At 47.3% G+C, this 19489-nt stretch overlaps 1 protein-coding gene across 5 annotated transcripts in view; it reads left to right on the forward strand.

The window, feature by feature from the left end:
• GATAD2A (GATA zinc finger domain containing 2A) overlaps nt 1-19489 on the forward strand; it is a 128073-nt gene that overhangs the window by 93754 nt on the left and 14830 nt on the right. For 4 of the 5 annotated variants that reach the window (XM_029050210.2, XM_029050211.2, XM_039910389.1 and 1 more), the window contains 4 exons: nt 12796-12925; nt 13594-13725; nt 16676-16765; nt 18853-18981. In XM_029050210.2, the coding sequence (XP_028906043.1) occupies nt 12796-12925; nt 13594-13725; nt 16676-16765; nt 18853-18981 (481 nt within the window). Of the gene's footprint in view, nt 1-11405; nt 11511-12795; nt 12926-13593; nt 13726-16675; nt 16766-18852; nt 18982-19489 lie in introns of those variants that run through there. The other variant, XM_029050212.2, reaches the window with a different exon arrangement.

Below are 19489 nucleotides of genomic sequence, written 5' to 3' on the forward strand. Positions count from 1 at the left end.
CCCAGCCTGCACACTCCACTCGGAGAAGCAGCGTGGTTCAGTGGAAAGAGCACGGGCTTTGGAGTCAGGGCTCATGAGTTCGAATCCCAGCTCTACCACTTGTCGGCTGTGTGACTGTGGGCAAGTCACTTAACTTCTCCGTGCCTCAGTTCCCTCATCTGTAAAATGGGGATTAAGACTGTGAGCCCCACGTGGGACAACCTGATTCCCCTATGTCTACCCCAGCGCTTAGAACAGTGCTTGGCACATAGTAAGCACTTAACAAATACCAACATTATTATTATTACCACCAACCTACTCTACCTCGATCTCACCCGTCTTGCTGCCAACCCTTTGCCCATGTTCTCCCTCAGGCCTGGAACTCCCTCCCTCTTCATAGCCGACAGTCTACCTCTCTCCCCACTTTCAAAACCCTCTGAAAACCGCAGGTCTTCCAGAAGAGCTTCTGTGATAATCACTGTAGTAAACTCTGGTATTTATTAAGCGCTTACTATATGCCAGGCACCGTAATAAGCGCTAGGGTGGATACAGATTTGGGTTGGACAGAGTCCCTATCCTATGTGGGGCTCACAGTCTCAATCCCCATTTTACAGATGAGGTAACTGAGGCAGAGAGAAGTGAAGTGACTTGTAACTATGTGCCAGGCACTGTTATCCAAGGTCACACAGCCCACGAGTGATGGGGCGGGGATTAGAACCCATGACTAAGCCCTCATTTCCCCTACATGCCCACCTGCCCTTTCCTGCCACCTATATACACTTGGGTCTGTACCCCTTAAGGTCTTGAGGATAATAATATAATAATTCTGGTATTTGTTAAGCACTCACTATGTGCCGAGCACTGTTTTAAGGGCTGGGATGGATACAAGGTTATCAAGTTGTCGCATGTGGAGCTCACAGTCTTAATCCCCATTTTACAGATGAGGTAACTGAGGCACAGAGAAGTTAAGTGACTTGCCCAAAGTCACAGAGCTGACAAGTGGAGCTGGGATTAGAACCCATGACCTCTGACTCCCACCCCACCCTCAGCCCCACTGCACTTAAAGTCCCTGTCCTTACATTGTGCCATTTATCCTTTCTGTGATTCATATTATACCTGTCTCCCCCAGCCTGGCCACCTCTAGACTGTAAACTCCCTGTGGGCAAGGATCCTGCCTACCAACTCTATCTTATTGTCCTCTTCCAAGTGCTTAGCTGAGTGCTCGTCACACAGTAAGTGCTCAAAAAGAGCACGGGCTTGGGAGTCAGAGGTCATGGGTTTGAATCCCGGCTCTGCCACTTGTCACCTGTGTGACTGTGAGCAAGTCACTTCACTTCTTTGTGCCTCAGTTACCTCATCTGGAAAATGGGGATTAAGACTGTGAGCCCCCCGTGGGACAACCTGATTCCCTTGTGTCTACCCCAACGCTTAGAACAGTGCTCTGCACATAGTAAGCGCGTAACAAATACCAACATTATTAAAAACACCTCACTGCCCCCGCCGAAACGACTGCCCTTGGCTTTGCACATGCCCTCCTCTGATGCTCTTACCGTTTTCCTCCCGAAGGCCAACTGCACATTTTGTTGTTGGGAGGGAACGGGGGGGGGGGGGGGGGGGGTGTGGGGGGGACGGGGGGAGACAGTCGGTTTTAGGGGAGCTGCTTTCCCCTGGGCTTTGACAATCAAGTGGGAAAGACCCAACCCTTACTAAGAAAATCTGAGTATTTTAACCTAAGGATTACCGCATTGGGGTCTGCTGCTGCTGCTGCTGCTGCTGCTGCTGCTGCTGCTGCTGCTGCTGCTGAGATCTCAGAGATATTCTTTTGTGACCACAGACTGCAGTTACTCTTCTTACCACCCTACTCAGCTGGGTCTCAGTAAGTGCTGAAGCTTTGCAGAAGATGAAGTGTTGTTAACACTTCTGGAGGAGTCCTAATCTCTGATGAGGGTGGGGCAGTTCCACCCCTTCGGCCTGGTTGTGGTACTGTTTATAACTTTTTTTTCAGGGATTCCCCTGTCTCCTGGCTGAAGTATGCATCACGCTGGAATTCTCCATAATTATTATTATGGTATTCGTTAGGCGCTTACTATTTGCCAAGCATTGTTTGAAGCGCTGGGGTTGATAGACGGTAATCAGGTTGGACACAGTCCCTGTCCTCAGCTGACAGGTGAGGTAACTGAGGCACAGTGAAGTGACTTGCCCAAGGTCACACGCAAAAGGGACCCGGCAGCAGGAGGACAGAAAGCAACGTAAACCACTTCTCTCTAATTCCTCAGCCTCCACGTCCTTCCCCCGGTTTATTCCAGGAAAGGGGGTCTTCTGGGAAAACCTCCTCGTAAACATTGTCAGTCAGTATTTATTGAGCACCTACTGGGTCCAGAGCACTGTGCTAAGCACTTGGGAGAGGACTGTGGAGTTGGTAGATAGGATTTATTGCTGCCCTGAAGAACCTTACAGGGAGAGACAGACATTAAAATAAATTACGGAGGGGGAAGCAAGAGTACAAGAAGCAGTGTGGCTCAGTGGAAAGAGCACGGGTTTGGGAGTCAGAGGTTGTGGTTCTAATCCCAGCTCCACTCGTCAGCTGGGTGACTTTGGGCAAGTCGCTCAACTTCTCTGTGCCTCAGTTACCTCATCTGTAAAATGGGGATTAAGACTGTGGAGCCCCACGTAGGACAACCTGATTACCTTGCATCTACCCCAGTGCTTAAACAGTGCTTGGCACAGAGTAAGCGCTTAACAAATACCATCATCATCATCAGCTCCAGAATTCCAGACCAGCTTTAATGTAATTTCCACTTCATTTTGGTTGGAAACTAAACGTAACAAGGGGTCGTCGTCGTCGTCCCCCCCCCGCCCCCAGCAAGATAGAGCACATGTTATCCTGTCAAGTAGGTGATTTCCTAAAGACCACTCAGTGTAGTTCTGGGATAATAAGAATATTCCCACTGAACAGAGTAGATCCTCCCAAAAGGACCAAAACAGCAGTAAAGAAAGTACAGATTTGAGACCGTCTGTTTGATGGGAAGCCATAGCTACAGGGAAGTCTGTTCAGACGCTCATCTTTCCTGGTAGTTTTAGTTGCACAATGGAGCACTGGTTCAATTCAGTTAGTGATGTTTTGGAAGGGGAAAATGAGAATTGAAATATTAAATGGGTGTCTCTGAAAACACATTTTATTCTGATGAACTTAATTATGATTAAACCATTAGAAAAACCTTTTAGAAATATGGACTAGACAGATTAATCCTTGCTGATATTTAATACGAAAAGAAGACAAATCTTGTTTTGTGAAACCTGACTACTTGGATTAGCATTGTTAAAAGTTGGTCAGAGGACAACAGAAAGGTTCAACATCATCAGATGTGCTTGAGAGGGGTGGGGTGAGCATCAAGGTTGGACAGAGAAAGGAATGCTAGGCACAGTTGATATTCTCTCCACCCACTGGCTTTAAAGGTGCTCAATCCTCTGCCCGACTACCATTTCCACGCAGGACAGCTCCCCAAACCACTGGAGGTTTTTGAGGTGTGGGCAATACAGTTCGTTGTTTTTTTTTTTTTTGTTGTTGTTGTTGGGTTTTTTTTGTTTTTTTTTTTTTTAGAAAAATGATCCGGACAGCAGAGTGAAGTGTGGCCTGGAGAGGCAGGAGGCAGGGAGGTCAGCGAGGAGGTTGATGCAATAGTTACAGCAAGATATGACTAGTGCTTAGTCCATGAGTTCTAGAGATGTTATGAAAGTAGAACCGACAGGTTTTGATGCCCGACTGAATATGGGGGTTGAGTGAAATGATCAATCAATCGATTGTATTTATTGAGTGCTTATTTTGTGCAGAGCACTGTACTAAGCGCTTGGGAGAGTTCCCTGCCCATCCCGAGTCTAGAGATGAGTAGAGGATAATGCTGGCGCCCTGGACTGGTGAGACAGGGAGGTTGGTGGTCCTGTCTACAGTGATGGGAAAGAGGACAGGGTTTGTGTGGGGGTATGTTAAATTCGAGGCATGGACAGGACCTCCATGTAGACAAGGCAGGAGGAAATGCAGGATTGTAAAGAAAGGAGAGAGATAGTTTGGGGAGCCATCCTGCATAGAAATGGTAGTTGGGTGGAGTGAAGTGTGAAGCTGTCACTCTGTTCCGACTGGGAGTCCCCAGGCACCTGAAAGCAATCCCAGTCTCTTGTTCATCTCCATTCGGGAGCCATTAACCACTCAACATATATTTATTGAGCACAAACGAGGTGCAAAGGAATGTTCCAGGTGCTGGATTTCTAGAAGATTCTTTGTCTCCTCACTGGGGAGCTGTGGATCTCAAATTGACCCTTCCTGGTCTCCCTCCATTTACAGTGAGCAGTCTCTTCATTCATGCCTACCAAATAAATGCAAAAAACAATCTTCAGCCTAATCAGAAAAAATTTTAACCAGCATTTTCTCACCCCAGGGAGTACAAAGGTAGTAAAATTAATGAAATCAGCATCTTTACTACTTAGCAGGTGTAGACTGTTTCCCATCCTGAGGAAGTGGCTATTTGCAAGGATGCTTTAACTTTTTTTTTTCATGCAGATGAATGTTTTCATGTTTGCTCCAGAATGTGTGAATTTAGTTTTGCATATCAGTGCTAGAAGTTCTTAGCAGTAGCTTTGGTGGAGGTAGAATTTGGGCACCCTCAGTTCACAGGCGCATAACCCGTTTAGGTTAATATTCTTTGGTCCGGGTGGACTTTGTGTGATTACCACGTTCACTCTTGCCATAAGGCACCGAGGTAGATCCCGCCCAGCGAGAGATCCCACCCAAAGTCTCTCTAGGGGCCGTGCCTTGATGACTTCCCGAATGGTGTAATCTAATGCAGTGGCTTATTTTAATGGTGTGTGCTGGAAGGGGTCACCTCTGACCCCACTCAATGGAAAAAATCCTCTCAGGATAAAGTCTGACACCTGAGGCCTATCAAAATTGATTGACCCCTCTCTCTCTCGGACTTTAAAACAAGAATAGGTTGGGCCCACAGGGAGTTCTACATTTCATCCATAAAAAGGGAATCCTGTAAGAATAAAGGGAAAGCAGACCTCTGCTATTGAGATGGTTTTCTGGGCCCTTTTTTTTTTTTTAATGGAAGTCGATGCTGACGATAGTGTTTCCTACTCCGGATTAGTTCATAGAGGTGCGGTTGCAACTCGTGCCACGGTATCTTTCTCAGCTCCGCCGTGAGGGAGTTTCAAGACGTGGACTCAAAACCGTACCTACAGGCCGCAGTAATCCTGCAGAGGTGGCGTCGGCGGTGAGCCAGGAAGGGTAGGCTGGGAGACTGACTCAATCAAGTCTTTCAAGAGAGAGAGAGTTAACGGCAATTGGAGATCCAGACTGCTTCATTCAGAAAGGAGACCTTGGAAACGGTACTCAGCTTTCTTGAAGACAGAAGTGATATTTGTCTTTATTGCCTTCAGAAACTTCTGTCCCTGTTCCTTCCCCCCATTGCTTTGTTGGTATGAAATGCAGAGGGAGAAGAATCAGTTGGAGCCGAGAGTAGCCTACCCCCTACCCCCATGTGCTAAACCTTGGAGCACATGGTCTCGTTTTACTAGTGCACCTGCCGGGGTTTTGGCTAATATTTATTGCACACATACTGCGGGCAAAGTGCACTGTACTAGTGCTGGGGGGAAAAAAAATAAAACGGATGGGCTTGCAATCTAAGAATAAGGGTGGGGCTGGCGGCTGGGCGATGGATAGAGAAAGAAAGACGAATCCAGAAAAACAGCGTAAAAAAGCACGGCCACAAGGATAAAGGCAGAGAGAGCAACAGAGTATTGTGGCTTAAGGACAGAGTCTCGGCCTCCTCGCTGATTGGGTAGGGGCATTCAGAGCCCAACTCGCAAAACTGTTGTAACTGCCAAAATGGCCCTTGCCTCACCCTGCCTTGCTGGGGCAGAGCAGGACCTGTTAGGGGCGGGGCTGATGCCCATCTCCCCCTCTAGACTGTAAGCCTGTTGTGGCCAGGGAACATGTCTACCAACGCTGTTGTGTGATACTCTCCCAACTGCTTAATCCAGTGCTCGGCACACGATGCTTGGTAAATACTAATGATTGATCATGTAATGTCCTCTCCCTGCACCTTAGTGTAGTGCTATGTACGCAGCATTCATTCAGTTGTATTTATTGAGCGCTTACTGTGTCAGAGCACTGTACTAAGTGGTTGGGAGAGTGCAATATAAGAATAAGCACTTAACAGTAAGCACTAAACAAATACTATTACTACTTTACTATCGCTGTTAAATACCGGGCCAGGGACCCTGTCCAACTCAATTTGCTTGTATTCACCCTAATGTTTAGTATAGTGCCTAGAACGTAGTAAATGCTTAAATAGCACAATTAGTACAATTATTATTATCATTACTACTACAAGAGCAATCAGAAATCAATCCAGTGGATAAGGAGGAGCCCTCCACAAGGTATATTGAGCCCTTCCTAGTTTTTTTCCATTGAATTGAATCAGCACTCTAGAGAACTGATTTGGGATTTGCTCCTCTTCCCCGACGCCCCCACCCCCCCACCCCCAGTCCTTTTCAGACCCGTCTTCTGCTTCTGTTAGACAAGTTCATCTTGCCTACATGTGCATTTTTAAAACAATGATTCACAGTGTTGTAGACTTTACAGTGGTGTGAACAAAGAATCACTTTTTCTACCTTGTCCAAAAGAAAAAAAAAAAAAGCAAAGGCTGCGTTTTCAGTGTAATGAAAGGTTTCCCCCCACTAATTGTCAAACACCCGGAATCTGGATTCAGTTTCCTTTTTTGGTTTTCGGCATAACTGGAGAAATGTTAAACCATGGCCCTAATTTTCAGAAAATGCTCCAAATGAGTCTATGTGCACACCTTTAGGTTTCTTTGCCCATTGTAAACTAATTTGGGAAGGTGGTCACAAATAGATCCGGTACCTGGAGCTGAAAACTTGAATTTCTAACACAAATGTTAGTCTGCAATTCTCTAACCCTTTTGTAAAAGAAGAGTGTTAATCCCCTGTTGCTGTCAAATTCCTACTCATTTTGTTCTGGTCGAATTACAAGGGGGAAACCAAAGCCCCAGTGCTGTAGCTGCTTCTCTCCAGTGCTATTTTAAAAGGCTGTTCTGAGTGTTCATTTGTTTGCCTTGAGATCCTCTCACCAAGTCATGATCCCTCTCATGCATAAAACTTTTTCAGCTGCATCTAGACCTGGGGATTCCCTTTGCAGCAACCTCTTCGCCTTCAAAGGGCAACTTACAACACAAGGGCAAAATATTTCTTCCATTAAAATGATGTCCACTCGTTCCCAAGGGTTTATATTAGAAAAAACAACAGATATCTTAACCAGCAACAAAAATATCAGTGCATTTTCATTCCTCCGGTCTTCAGACCTACTGGCTAACAGAATGCTACAAGGTAATAATATGGTACGGATATTTGAAATTCACAGATGAATCAAAAAAAATCTTTTTTCAGCTAATAGCTCCAACCTGATCACCCACCAGATCTTTTGGTGGAGGTGTTTGGGGAAACCCTTAATTGATTGAAATTTCAAGTACTTCAGAAGTGGGTGCTAATGAGCTAAAGTCTAAAAGGTCAGAAAGCTAAGGAACTGAGTGATCAAGCCCTGAAAGATCAAAAAGGTTGTTGAAATGTCATTTTGCCCAGGTCCCATTTTCAATTCCATTTTTAACTTAAGCCTCGTATTTGTAAAGGCAGAAGAGAAAACCATCGTTGGTGGGAGGGTCAAAATAAGCAAAACGGCTGTTGAGTAAGTCACGATAAAATAAGACCCTCCAAACCATGAGACTTTTGATCATTTCCCAGGACCGACAAGCCTACTTTTATGTCCTTTTCTTAATGTTGCTGTTAAATCCTCATAGAAGTTTTGGTGTTCAGACAGCCGAACTCCTTAACTTCCAAAGAGAGCTCAGAGTTAATGGACTCTTGGGTAGTGTTAGGGACTTTGAGCTGATCTGATGGAGCAGCTGTTTTTCCTGTGCTTCAGTCAATCAATAGTATTAGCACAGCACTGTAATAAAAATAGTAATTTGTGGTATTTGTTAAGTTCTTACTATGTGCCACACACTGTACCAAGCTCTGGGGTACAAGCAAATCAGGTTGGACACTATCCCACATGGGGCTCACAATTCAATCCCCATTTTACAGATGAGGTAACTGAGGTGTAGAGAAGTGAAGTGACTCGCCCAAGGTCACACAACAGACTAGCACTAGAGCCAGGATTACAACCCATGACCTCCCGACTCCCAGGTCTTTGTTCTATCCACTGTGCCACGCTGCTTCTCCCCTGTACTAAGCGCTTGAGGGAATTCACTCTAACAGAACTAGCAGACACCCCTCCCAATATTTCCTGCCTTCCTCTCTCATGTGGCCTAAGACAAAAAAAAGCGAGAAGAATCTATGTGACCAAAATAGAGAAATCTTTAAAAGAGCACTTTTTTATTGCTACATATAAAGGTAAACTTTTGCTTTCCAAAGTTTCCAGGGATGTTGGATGCTCTCAGAAGACCAAAGAACTTCCTAGTAAAGTTTCTAACTCTGAAAAGCAGTAAAAATGAATAGGCTCTCCCTCCTGAGCAATGTTAAAAATGTTTGTTGGATTATATAGTTCATGGGGCTTTTTATAAATACTTAGAAGTGGACAATTGATCCAGGAAATTGCAGCAGTGCAAGAGCTGCCCCTTTAAGTCTGCTCCATTTTCTTTACAGTACCTGAACCTTACCTCACTTCACAAAATGAAGGCTATGTGTCACAAACCGGTTCAAACTGGCTGTTGCCATGGTTTTCACTTTGGAAGGAACTTATGGGGTCACATGACCAGAGAGGGAAATGCCTTTGTCACGTGCCTTTTTGGTGGCCTGATTAACATACAGGAAGTTAGCTCCCTGTTAGCTGTAAGGATGCTGTGTGGTAGGTTGACTGAGGGGTAGGGAGCAGGAGGGCTGACATCACCCCTGCTAGACATGCTTATTGATTATTCCTGTGCTCTGAGAAAGGGAATGGTTAAAAGAGGATCTTAGAAAATTGCAGTCAGTGAAGCCATCCTCCCAGTTAGCCATTTCTTCTTGAATTAAATCTCCTTTAGACAAATCAGATTTTAAGCATGTCCATCTCTTTTTCTTTCCCCCCCAAGTGTGATTTACAAGACCTTAACTGTAATGCAAAAGCCATAAAGCAACAAGATGACTTTTCTAAGCCAGGGCAGTATTTCCTACCCCTAGATTCCCCGTGTTTTGTGCCCAAGTGGGAGGAGGCCGCCTTTGAAACAGTAAAGGAGAGTTGAGTTGATTGTGGTAGGTCTGAATTTGCTTCACGTGAGCTTTCTGAAATCTAATCTTTTGGACCGCAACAGCCGACTTCATCCAGAGTGATCGACATGGCATGCCAGTTATTTTGTAATGGTGGAAAGGGCACGGGACTGGGAATCAGGGGAAACAGATCCTAGTCTCAACTCTGCCGGCTTGACCTTGGGCTTCGCTACTCTTGTGCCTCTGTTTCCTCATCTGCAAAATGAGGAGAAACTACCTGTTCTCCCTCCCTCCCTTTTTGTCTGTGAACCTGTCTCTCGGTAGGGGTCGTGTCCGATCTGATAATCTGGAGTGTCTACCCCAGCGCTCAGCACAGTCCCTGGCACATAGTAAGCTGTAATTAAATATCATCACTGTTATAATTAGTGACGCCTCTGGTATTCTTTACACTGCTACTGCGGGTATTAATGCCAGGTTGGTGGACCAGTAACTTTGACAGGTCCCTACGAGCCATATTTAGCTGTATATGATTCCTTTTTTTATGGCAGGAATGCCAATTTCCCCCTGCAGATTTACATTAGAAAATCTACAGGCAATTGTACTCTCCCAAGCGCTTAGTTCAGTGGTTTGCCCACAGTAAATGTTCAATAAATACGATTAACTGGGTAGTGATTAAAGCCAAAGGGTGCCATGCTGAATGTTTAAAGTTTTATAATTTCCCTATTTTTCCCCAAATTAGTTTTTTCGTTTTGTTTTGCTTTCCGTAAAATAGGTCATATTTAACACTATGGCAAAAGATTTGGAATTTGAGCAGATTCTCCCGTTCTGTTTTATGGGAGACAAAACCACCAAGCGGGGGTTTCCACTGCTGTTGTGACTGGAGAAATGAGGGGGTGACTCAGTACTCTGCCCCACATGGACTCTCAAACGAAAGCCGATGAGGATAATAATATCTGTGGTATTTGTAAAGCGCCGTGTGCAGGCACCGTTCTAAACGCTGGGGTGGTTACAAGCTAATCAGGTTGGAGAGAGTCCATGCCTCACATGGGGCTTGCCGTCTTAATCCCTATTTTACAGATGAGGTAACTGAGGCCCAGAGAAATGAAGTGACTTGTCCAAGATCACAGAGCAGACAGATGGCGAAGCCGGGATTAGAACCCAGGTCCCTCTGTTTCCCAGGCTCGCGCTATATCCACTAGGCCATGCTGATTCTCCTGAGATGAGGCTGAGGTGAGGTAGACGGCCAGAACTGGATCTAAGTGGGGCAACTCAGTTGTGAGGAAGAAATGGACTGTGAGCCTGTTGTGGGCAGGGATTGTCTCTCTCTCTGTTGCTGAATTGTTCTTTCCAAGCGCTTGGTACAGTGCTCTTCACACAATAAGCGCTCAGTAAATACGATTGAATGAATGAATGAAAAGGGAATCACTCCAGACACACTGCCCCCCGCCCCTCTGCACTGCCCCCCGCCCCTCTGCAGCCAGCAACTCTTGTCATCTGTGGAAATGGGAAGCTCCCATATCAATCAATCATTCGTTTATATCGAGCGCCTACTATGTGCAGAGCACTTGGGAGAGTACAGTACGACAGAATTAGCAGACATGCTCCCTGCCCATAACGAGTTCACAGTTTAGAGGGGTTACAAGGTTGTCAGATTGGACACAGTCCCTGTCCTGCGTGGGGCTCACATTCTTAACCACCGTTTTCCCGATGGGGGAACTGAGGTCCAGAGAAGTGAAGTGACTTGCCCAAGGTCACAGAGCAGACGAGGGACAGATCCGGGATTAGGACTCGGGTCCTTCTGACTCCCAGACCCCGGGCTCTGTCCGCTAGGCCGAATGTTTCCCTTTTTCTTATTTTTCGTTTCACTTTCACAGGAGATCGGTTGGCCGATGACCCGAGCTAAAGGGCAGTTAATGGCACTGGGGTTTTAGAGCCATTCTTTGGGCTTATCCTGATGGCATCTTCTCCTCGAGGGGGGGGAAACTACATATTTGGGCGTTTGCACTCTGGAGGAGAGCTAAAACTCTTGGTCTTGGCGGGGAAGTTTTGTTCGTCTGCCACACTGCGCCACCTAGGGGACGTAGCTAAATTCAGTCGTCTTCCCCCATTCCAGCCCTTCCCCCCACCCCCCATCGGAAGGAACTGCCCTCAGCAAAACCGTTGGTTCTTACCGTTGATCCAAAGCCTGCATCTTGGCTACCATAGGGAGGCACCCCGCTATTACTCCGATTTCACCTACAGTGAAGTTGGCAGATACTTTTCCGGGGCGCTTATGCGTAAGTGTGATTGAAATGTAATTCCTCCTCAACATGTGTTTTTGCTTAGTTAGGACTGATGCCCTTAGCTTTGTATGGCTGGTAAGGTAGGTGCCTCAAATCAGAAGCTGGGTAAAGTTTGGGTCCGTATTCTCCTCGAGGCGATACGTTGGCATAGGAACGATAAAGAGATTGCACCTGTTCGGGGTCTTTTTCCGGATGAAAGTTGTCCATCTCGGTTATGGACCCGGATCGCACGCGGAGGAACTGATCTCTCGACAGCCGGCTGGTGTGGATGAGTTCATAATACATGTGAATAGCTCTTGTTGCTCAAGTCTTTACTCCCCCTGCATTGGAATGTCATTACTCCAGTTGGCCCTTTCAGTCATTCATTCCGTTGTATTTATTGAGTGCTTAGTGCAGGGCACTATACTAAGCGCTTGGGAAAGTGCAATGCAACAATAAACAGTGACATTCCCTGCCCACGATGAGCTCACAGTCTAGAGGGACGAACTTCAGACAGACCGTCTCAGCTGAGAAGCCGGAGGCCCTGAACCAAGTCCTAATTATAGCCCCTCCAAGGCCGGGTCGAGACTTGTTCTTGGGCAGAAGTGTGTAGGGAGACTTTGACTCTGCCATGGTCTTGAGAAATTTCCATTTTAGTGTCGGTCGGAAACCTCTTTCACTTAAAGTGGAAAAATCAACTCACAAACCTAAAGGCAGTCAGTTAAATGGCCAGCGACATCTACGAGTCATGTTGCTGGTGGCTACCCTAGTCCCGCTGTGGTTCATTTAACATTTTGATAGCTCCCACCTAAGATGGTGAGCAACATTCATTTCAGCCCTGCTGCGCCGTGGACTTCTGGACATACCCGCTTAATTCCCCGGGGAATCGAGGACTTGTGCTTCGAAGCTTTGCAAGTGAAGTTACCTGTTGGATTTTCTGGCTATTTCGGAGACCATTGATCTTGGGTCACTGGACCGTTTGGAAACAGGGTGTAAGAGGGGTTTCAGACTTGTCGATGGGTCTTGGGGGTGAAGAGTGTCTTTGGGGGGGCGGCGTGGGCTCCGAAGCACTTGCTAACCCATTGGAATAGGGAGGAAATGGACCATCGCCTTCCTCCCCTGGTTGAAAAACGTATGATCTGAGATAGGTTTAGAAAGTGAACTGCTGCCTGATAAAGGAACCTCATCGGCAAGGGGTCTTCCAACTGTGCAATGGGTAGTTTTCTTGGGGTGAGGGAGGAAGGGAATGTTCTCATTAGACCATAGCCTGTAAACAGCCCTCTTTCTTTTTGATTTATAGTGATGTAAGGCCTGAAAAGAGAGTTCCCTCACCTGATGTTATAGTTTTATCGGACAATGAGCCTTCGAGCCCTAGAATGAATGGTTTAACGCAAATAGCATTAAATGAGACCAATACCGAGGCACTCATGGTGAGTTCAGTCTTTTGCTGTCTTCTAGAATTATAGCTTTTGAAAAACATCCAAAGAGAGGCGCTAATTCTTCTGATTGTCAAGCTCTTGAAGCGGCTGCCCGATTCACAGGCTGCCGTCCGCCTCCTGGCTTCCCCCGGCTCCGTGAAAGCAGTGCATCCAACCTCTTGGTTTGCAGGAGGACAGGCCTTGAGTGCTGATGTCGCTTTTCAGACTGAGCTCTGAAAGTTTCTTCCCAGCCCCTGTCCTGCCTCCCCCCGGCCCCCACCCCCGGCTTGCACTGCACTTCCAGCCCCTTAGACAAACTTTTGAGTAGCACCATTGGCGTGGGTGGTCATATTCCCGCGTTAGCCTGCAGAGTGACATCTTCCTTTCGTGTCCGTTCAGGCTAATGCGGCCCATTTGGCTTTGTCGGGGGGAACTCTGTGAAATTTTAGAGCCGTAGCGGTTTAGAGGGAGTTTTCTCTCTCGCTCGCTCGTGCTCTCTCTCTCTCTCTTTCCCCGCCACCCCCCAACTGCCCCCTCCCCCACTCCCACCGCCTGGTACTTGAGTTTTCAAGTACAGTAATACTCTTTCAGCTCCACAAAGTTATGCTATAGTAGGTTGTCTCTTTTTATTTTTCCTTTTGTCCTCTTTTGCCCTCATCTGTTCCTCTTTGCTTTTACAGAAAAGCAGTCCTGAAGAACGAGAGAGAATGATTAAACAGCTAAAAGAAGAGTTAAGATTAGAAGAAGCAAAACTTGTTTTATTGAAAAAACTAAGGCAGAGTCAAATACAAAAAGAGACCACTACTCAGAAGGTACTTGCTTTTTCTGGCGTGTGTACCAGGAGTCGGCGACCCCCAGCATGCATGCCAGAAGATGGTACACCTTGCCCATATTACCTGAAATGCCAACCTCTGGCCCACTGTTTGGCCAGCACCGAAGCTCCAGGGGGGCCTCTTTCCCTCATACCCAGCCACTGTTCTGGGATCCCAGTCACTTCTCACCCCTCTTGTCGGGTAGCAGGGCCAATGGGGCGGGAATGCTTGAGCATTTAAAGAATGGTTCCCAGAATTGACCGAATTGACAACCCGGCGCGCCTCACTTACGTCCCTCCCGGCTTCCACAACTGATCCAGCACCGCAGTCTAAAGAAGTTCAGTTCTAATTAACACATCTCTGTGGACAGTTGATGCTTTAAGATCCGATCCCCTTAGCTCAGCCACGCGGTTTTCGGCAAACCTGGCCCCGGCACAAAGTTTGTGGTGAACCGGTGAATGTTGGCTTTATTTCTTTCTCTGTGTGTAGCCTGGGCGAGTGGAGGTTGGTAAGTGTTTTCTTTTACACTCAAGCTAGGGTGCCTTTACGCATCTCACACCACCAAAACTTTCTGGAGCAATATCTTAAAAAAAAAAAAAAAAAAGGCCGGTGGAGGAGGGGCTGGCTCTTCAGTAGGCCAAAGGCCTAGCCTGCCTCCCAAAAGTTTTCTTCACAAAACAAGTATTTGATGAAGGTGAGCTTGCTTTTTCCTCTTGAATATGATGGACAAGCAGTGACATTCCAAGGCAAAAAGCCTTGAAGGTAGAGGTATGCGGTGGGCAGGTGTTTTTTTTTTCCGTATTTGATCAGTGCCCTGTCTTCTCTCCTTGGCTCTGGATTTTGTCGGAACACAGTGACGTGTCCAGACAGGAAATGCTGTTTTAGGAAACGGACGAGACCACCACGTCTTAACACGTGTTGCCTGCCACCCCCACCCCACCGCCCCCCCGGCAATCCTCAGAACTTTATGGGGCTTTTGTCAGAAGAAGCTTGGACTGTTCTCAACAGCACATTGCCAGAAATATACCCTAGAGCCTCATGTGGGCTCAAGTCAGCCCACAGGTCTCGGGTTAGATTGGGTAAGGTCCCATCTCTGCCTCCCCGCCTCGATTCTCTGTGGCACAGGGGGTGGCAGATTAGATGGTGATTTCTGCATTTGTGCAAAATCACCGCTAATACTCAGAAGCACCACCTCCTCCCTGCCCAGCTCCCTTCCCCCCTGGACCCGGATCATTTTGAGTCGCTGGCACGAGTGCAAGCTCTATGGAGGTGACTGCCCCATGCTATTTTTGGTGAACCCATTCATCTCAGGTCTCTGAGAATACAGCCAGTCCTCAACGTACGACGTTTTGAATTAAGACGAGCAGTGTGTAAAATCTTGGGTTTTGACCTGACAGCCCCAAGTCTCCTTTATGGCACCAGCAGCAGGGGCGAGGAGGCCGTTTGGGGGCCGTGGGGAAATGAGGAAAAAAGGGTAAACCCGTGATCTGGCTTGGCGGGGGCTGTTTAAAAAGCGGAGGAAGGGTATAGGGGAGAAGCCATGGGATGGGGGCTGGGAGGAAAGTGCTAGCTGCCCCCTGGATGGAGTCACCGAGAAAGGCAGTCACACCCATTGCAACAGCAATATCTCCATCCTTTGAACCCCAAGGAGACATCATCTACGGGTGCCAGTGTGACGGAGCGATCGAAATGCATTTGAATGTAGCCACATTACTCATCTGTAATTGCGTACACAGTTCTGGGTCATTTTGGCAAAAATAGGGTATCTGACCCTGGTTCAGGAGCCAGTCCCCCATTTATGACACTGTGCCGATGAGAAAATTGGTCCCATTTGTGTTTTCAATTTAAGAGGCAATTTTCAGGAACCAATTGTGTTCTAAAGTCTGAGGAGTCATCTGTACCTCAGAATTTCCCGACAGGACTGAGAAAGATCCGAAACAGCGGCCTTCTGCCCCGTTAGCTCTTGGAATCCTGTCTCCCTCTCAGTCCCCAACCTTCCCCTGCCTCCTCATCGACCCCCGCACTCCAAACAAAACCTTTGGGCACCGGTGTTCTAGAGCTCCACCCAGGCTGATCCTAACAAAGGGCAAGACTAGGGCAGACCCCACAGTGTTACCACTTAGAAGACACCCACTTAAGAAGTGCAGAATTTTCTTCCTCCCCTTTAGCCTTGCCCTTAGGTCCCCAGTTTTATTTTTATTCTCCCCCGTCCCCTGAAGACTCTTCAATTTGTATTATCAGTGTCCTCTAGGAAAGTGTTTGAAATGCGTATGTAGCCAGTTGAGATTTTTGTAGACTTCTAAAATGCTGATATCTCTTTTTCCTTCTCCTTTGTTTCAGTAGCTAGCTCAATAAAGCAGAAACTGAAATAAATCATGGGTAACAATTGGTGATAAAATATACAAAGAGAGGTCTAGTTCTTAAAGGAAGAAAGTATTTATCTCATTTGGGGTTTGGTTTTTGGGAACCTTCTAGTAAGCCTTCAACCTCTTCTCAAGCAGTAAGTGAATGTGGTAGCTGTTAATGTTGGCGGCACGTCTGTCGGGGCAACCTGTTTTTTAAGTTTCCTCGGAGGATCGTGAGCACCCATTATTTTTGATTCTGTAGCCCCAGTAGTGGTAATTGTGTTGGTGGGTGGCCTTTTATGATTACTAGAAGCTAGAGAAAGCTCTTGGAGGGAAATTTTCCCATTCACGTTTACCCAATGGTTTGACCATTTAAAATGGGCCCGTAACGGACACAGTGTTTTGGTTGGTTGGTTGGTTTAGAAGTAGAGCTTTTGAGAGCTTTGTGCCTGACGGGGGAAGAAAAAAGCAAATCAATATCTGGCGCTTTATTACTTATTCATGTACTTCGGGGCAGGGGTGGGGAATGTGGTCGGTCCTCTGAGTAGCTGCAAGTCTGCTCCCGCCCCCTCTCACATGTGTATCATGCTGATGTTCTCTTGCAGCCTGCTGGCTCTTCTGGGAGTGTGGTGGCCACCCCTCCCCCCCTGGTGCGGGGAACACAAAACATTCCTGCTGGCAAGCCGTCCCTTCAGGTCAGTGTATTCCTCAAGCGCAGCTAGCATGAAGGAAAGAGAGCAAGAAGGCTGTAGACAGGAAGGAAAGTGTGGTAGTTACGCAGAACAGAAGCGCCTTTCCCGAACTGAGTCGGTAAAGGAAACGTATGTTGGTTTAACTCATTTGGAATATTGGAGCTTGGGTAGAACGCCATAGCTGGGGGGACCAGACCGTAGCCTCCGGTTAGTCTGTCTAGCCATCGTGAGGCATAGCGAAACCGACAGGGGGAGAAGTCGCCAAGCCCCTCGGTGCCATCCTCGACTCCTCCGCTGCCTTTCGACTGTCACGCTCCGTCTACTGCCGAGTCCTGCCGGCTCTTCCTTCACAACATCTCCCAGGTCCTCCCCTTCCTCCTCACCCAACCGGCTACCAGCCTGGTCCAGCCTCTGGCAGTGGTGCAGGCTAGGCTGTTTCATCAGCCTCTTCGCTGGTCTCCCTGCCTCCAGCCTCTTTCTCCCTCCAACTTGTTGTACACCATGCGGCTCAGGTCACCTTTGCTCGCACTCGTCTCTCTCATCCCGGCAACCATCCACCGATTTCCCGGGTCACCCCGCAGCAAACAAGAATTCCTCCTGATCAGCTTCAAGGCTCTCCACTCACCCGTCCCACCGTACTTACGTGTTCTCTTCACCTGATGATTCCCCAACTCACTGTCAGCTTTCCCTCCTCCAATCCCTTTTGATTGTACTCTTCCCTCAGCTTGAAACTCTTATCCTACACACATACACACACGCTCGCTTGCGCTCTCTCCCTCCCTCCCTCCCCACCACCACTCCCCACCTGATTGGATCCCAGCACCTTAACAGATCAGCCGTCTCTCGTATTTTATGCACTTCCTTACATCCATCCTCAGCATTTTTGTGCATCGGGTTTTTTCAATTGTATGGTCAATTCTTTATTTTTACTACAATGTATGCTGCGTATTTGTAAGAATGGTATTTACTGTATTTTTTTTTCTTTCTGTCTCCCTCAAAGTGTCAACTCTTTTGAGGGTAGGGAATAATTCACTCCTTGGTTATGTTTTCCCTGAGCGCTTAGTGCTGTGCATTGTACTTAGTGGGTGTTCAGTAAATAATAATGATGGTGTTTGTTAAGCGCTTCCTATGTGCCAAGCACCGCTCTAAGCGCTGGGAGGGATACAGGGTAATCAAGTTGTCCTACATGGGGCTCACAGTCTTCATACCCATTTTATAGATGAGGTAACTGAGGCACAGAGAAAGTAAGTGACTTGCCCAGAGTCACACATCTGACAAGCGGCGGATCCGGGATTAGAATCCATGACCTCTGACTCCCAAGCCCATGTTCTTTCCACTGAGGCACGCTGCTGAGGCCACTCAGGGCTTCAACCAAAGACAGAACAGCCCCAGTAGTTGCAGAGTTTTTGTTTTTTAACCAATGACCGACAACACATAAATTCCAAATCCACTTTTCTGAATTATTACTTGAAATTCCGAGGCACACCTAGGCCAAGAACTTTTCCTGTTTAAATCCCTGCAGAAGGGTAGCAGCGAAAGCAGGTTTCTCGGTACTGGAATGAAATCCTCTCCTCAAACGTTTGCTCAGTGTTTTGTATCGTCTTTATTGAGCCTTACGAGCCCCCATTTGTAAGCAGTAGCAGCAACGCCCAAAGAGGGTTGCTCTGATTATAAACCCACCCTCCAGAGAAGGAGCAAGCAGTGTGAGGGGGAGAGAACTCTTAGACTGAGTGACCGGCCAGATTCAGATGCTTAGTTCCCCAAACCCCTCCCCCACAAAGGCACACAAGCTTGGTTTCATTTGGGGCCCTCATGGGAAAGTCAAATAAAAAGGCAGCAGAATTCTAAGAAAGAGTCTAGGTTCACCCACAAAACTGTTGACTCAGCCAGACTCTAGAAATGAGTTTCTCTGGTGGAATGCTCTCGGATCTCTTTCCTAGATCAACCACCGGTTGTAAATTAATGAAAACCTTTTGAGTTCTAGGTTTGTACAGCCCTTGTGTAAGTCTTTATATTACCTCGATGTGCGTGTTCTCTCCTGCTTGTAAGAATGCAGAAAGAGACCCAGCCTGCTTCTCCTGTTTTTCCAGACTTCTACCCGAATTCCAGGAAATGTTATCCCCCCTCCACTGGTCCGTGGTGGACAACAGGCATCTTCAAAGTTGGGGTCTCAACAGACCGCACAGATCGTAATGCCACCTCTTGTCAGAGGGGCCCAGGTAAGAGGAAGCCTCTGTCCAGATTTTCTCCGCGTACCCTTTCCTCCCTCATTATTATTTTGATTCCTCTGCTCTAGGGCCCCACTCGCCACAAGGCAATCATGAACTCATTCTCGAGCTCCTCTTCGTGCTTCTGGGTGCGGGGTGGGGAGGGGAGCGAAGGTCATGAATAGCGTTGCAGGTGTTTCCAATGTGGGAGAAGATGCTGACTCAGTAGGCTCAGCTCCCTTGGCATCTTGGTCTTTGCTTGGAATTTCCAACCTCGTGACTCTCCTGCCCAGTGGCATTGAGCCTGACTATGCATGTGCTTTAGTGACCTGGCCACGTTAGCCTATACCACTTGGTTATTTCAACTTTCTTCATACCTCCCAACCTACCCAATGTGGTGGAATTTCCTTTATCCACAAGAATGAGCGCGTGTTTACACGCCCACACACACTCTCCCCTCACACAGCTGATACTTTGGCTCTCAGTCCCGTGAGCTTCAGATTAGCCCAGGAAGCGATTG

This window comes from Ornithorhynchus anatinus, chromosome X1, assembly GCF_004115215.2.
Source record: "Ornithorhynchus anatinus isolate Pmale09 chromosome X1, mOrnAna1.pri.v4, whole genome shotgun sequence".
Taxonomy (NCBI): Eukaryota; Metazoa; Chordata; class Mammalia; order Monotremata; family Ornithorhynchidae; genus Ornithorhynchus; species Ornithorhynchus anatinus.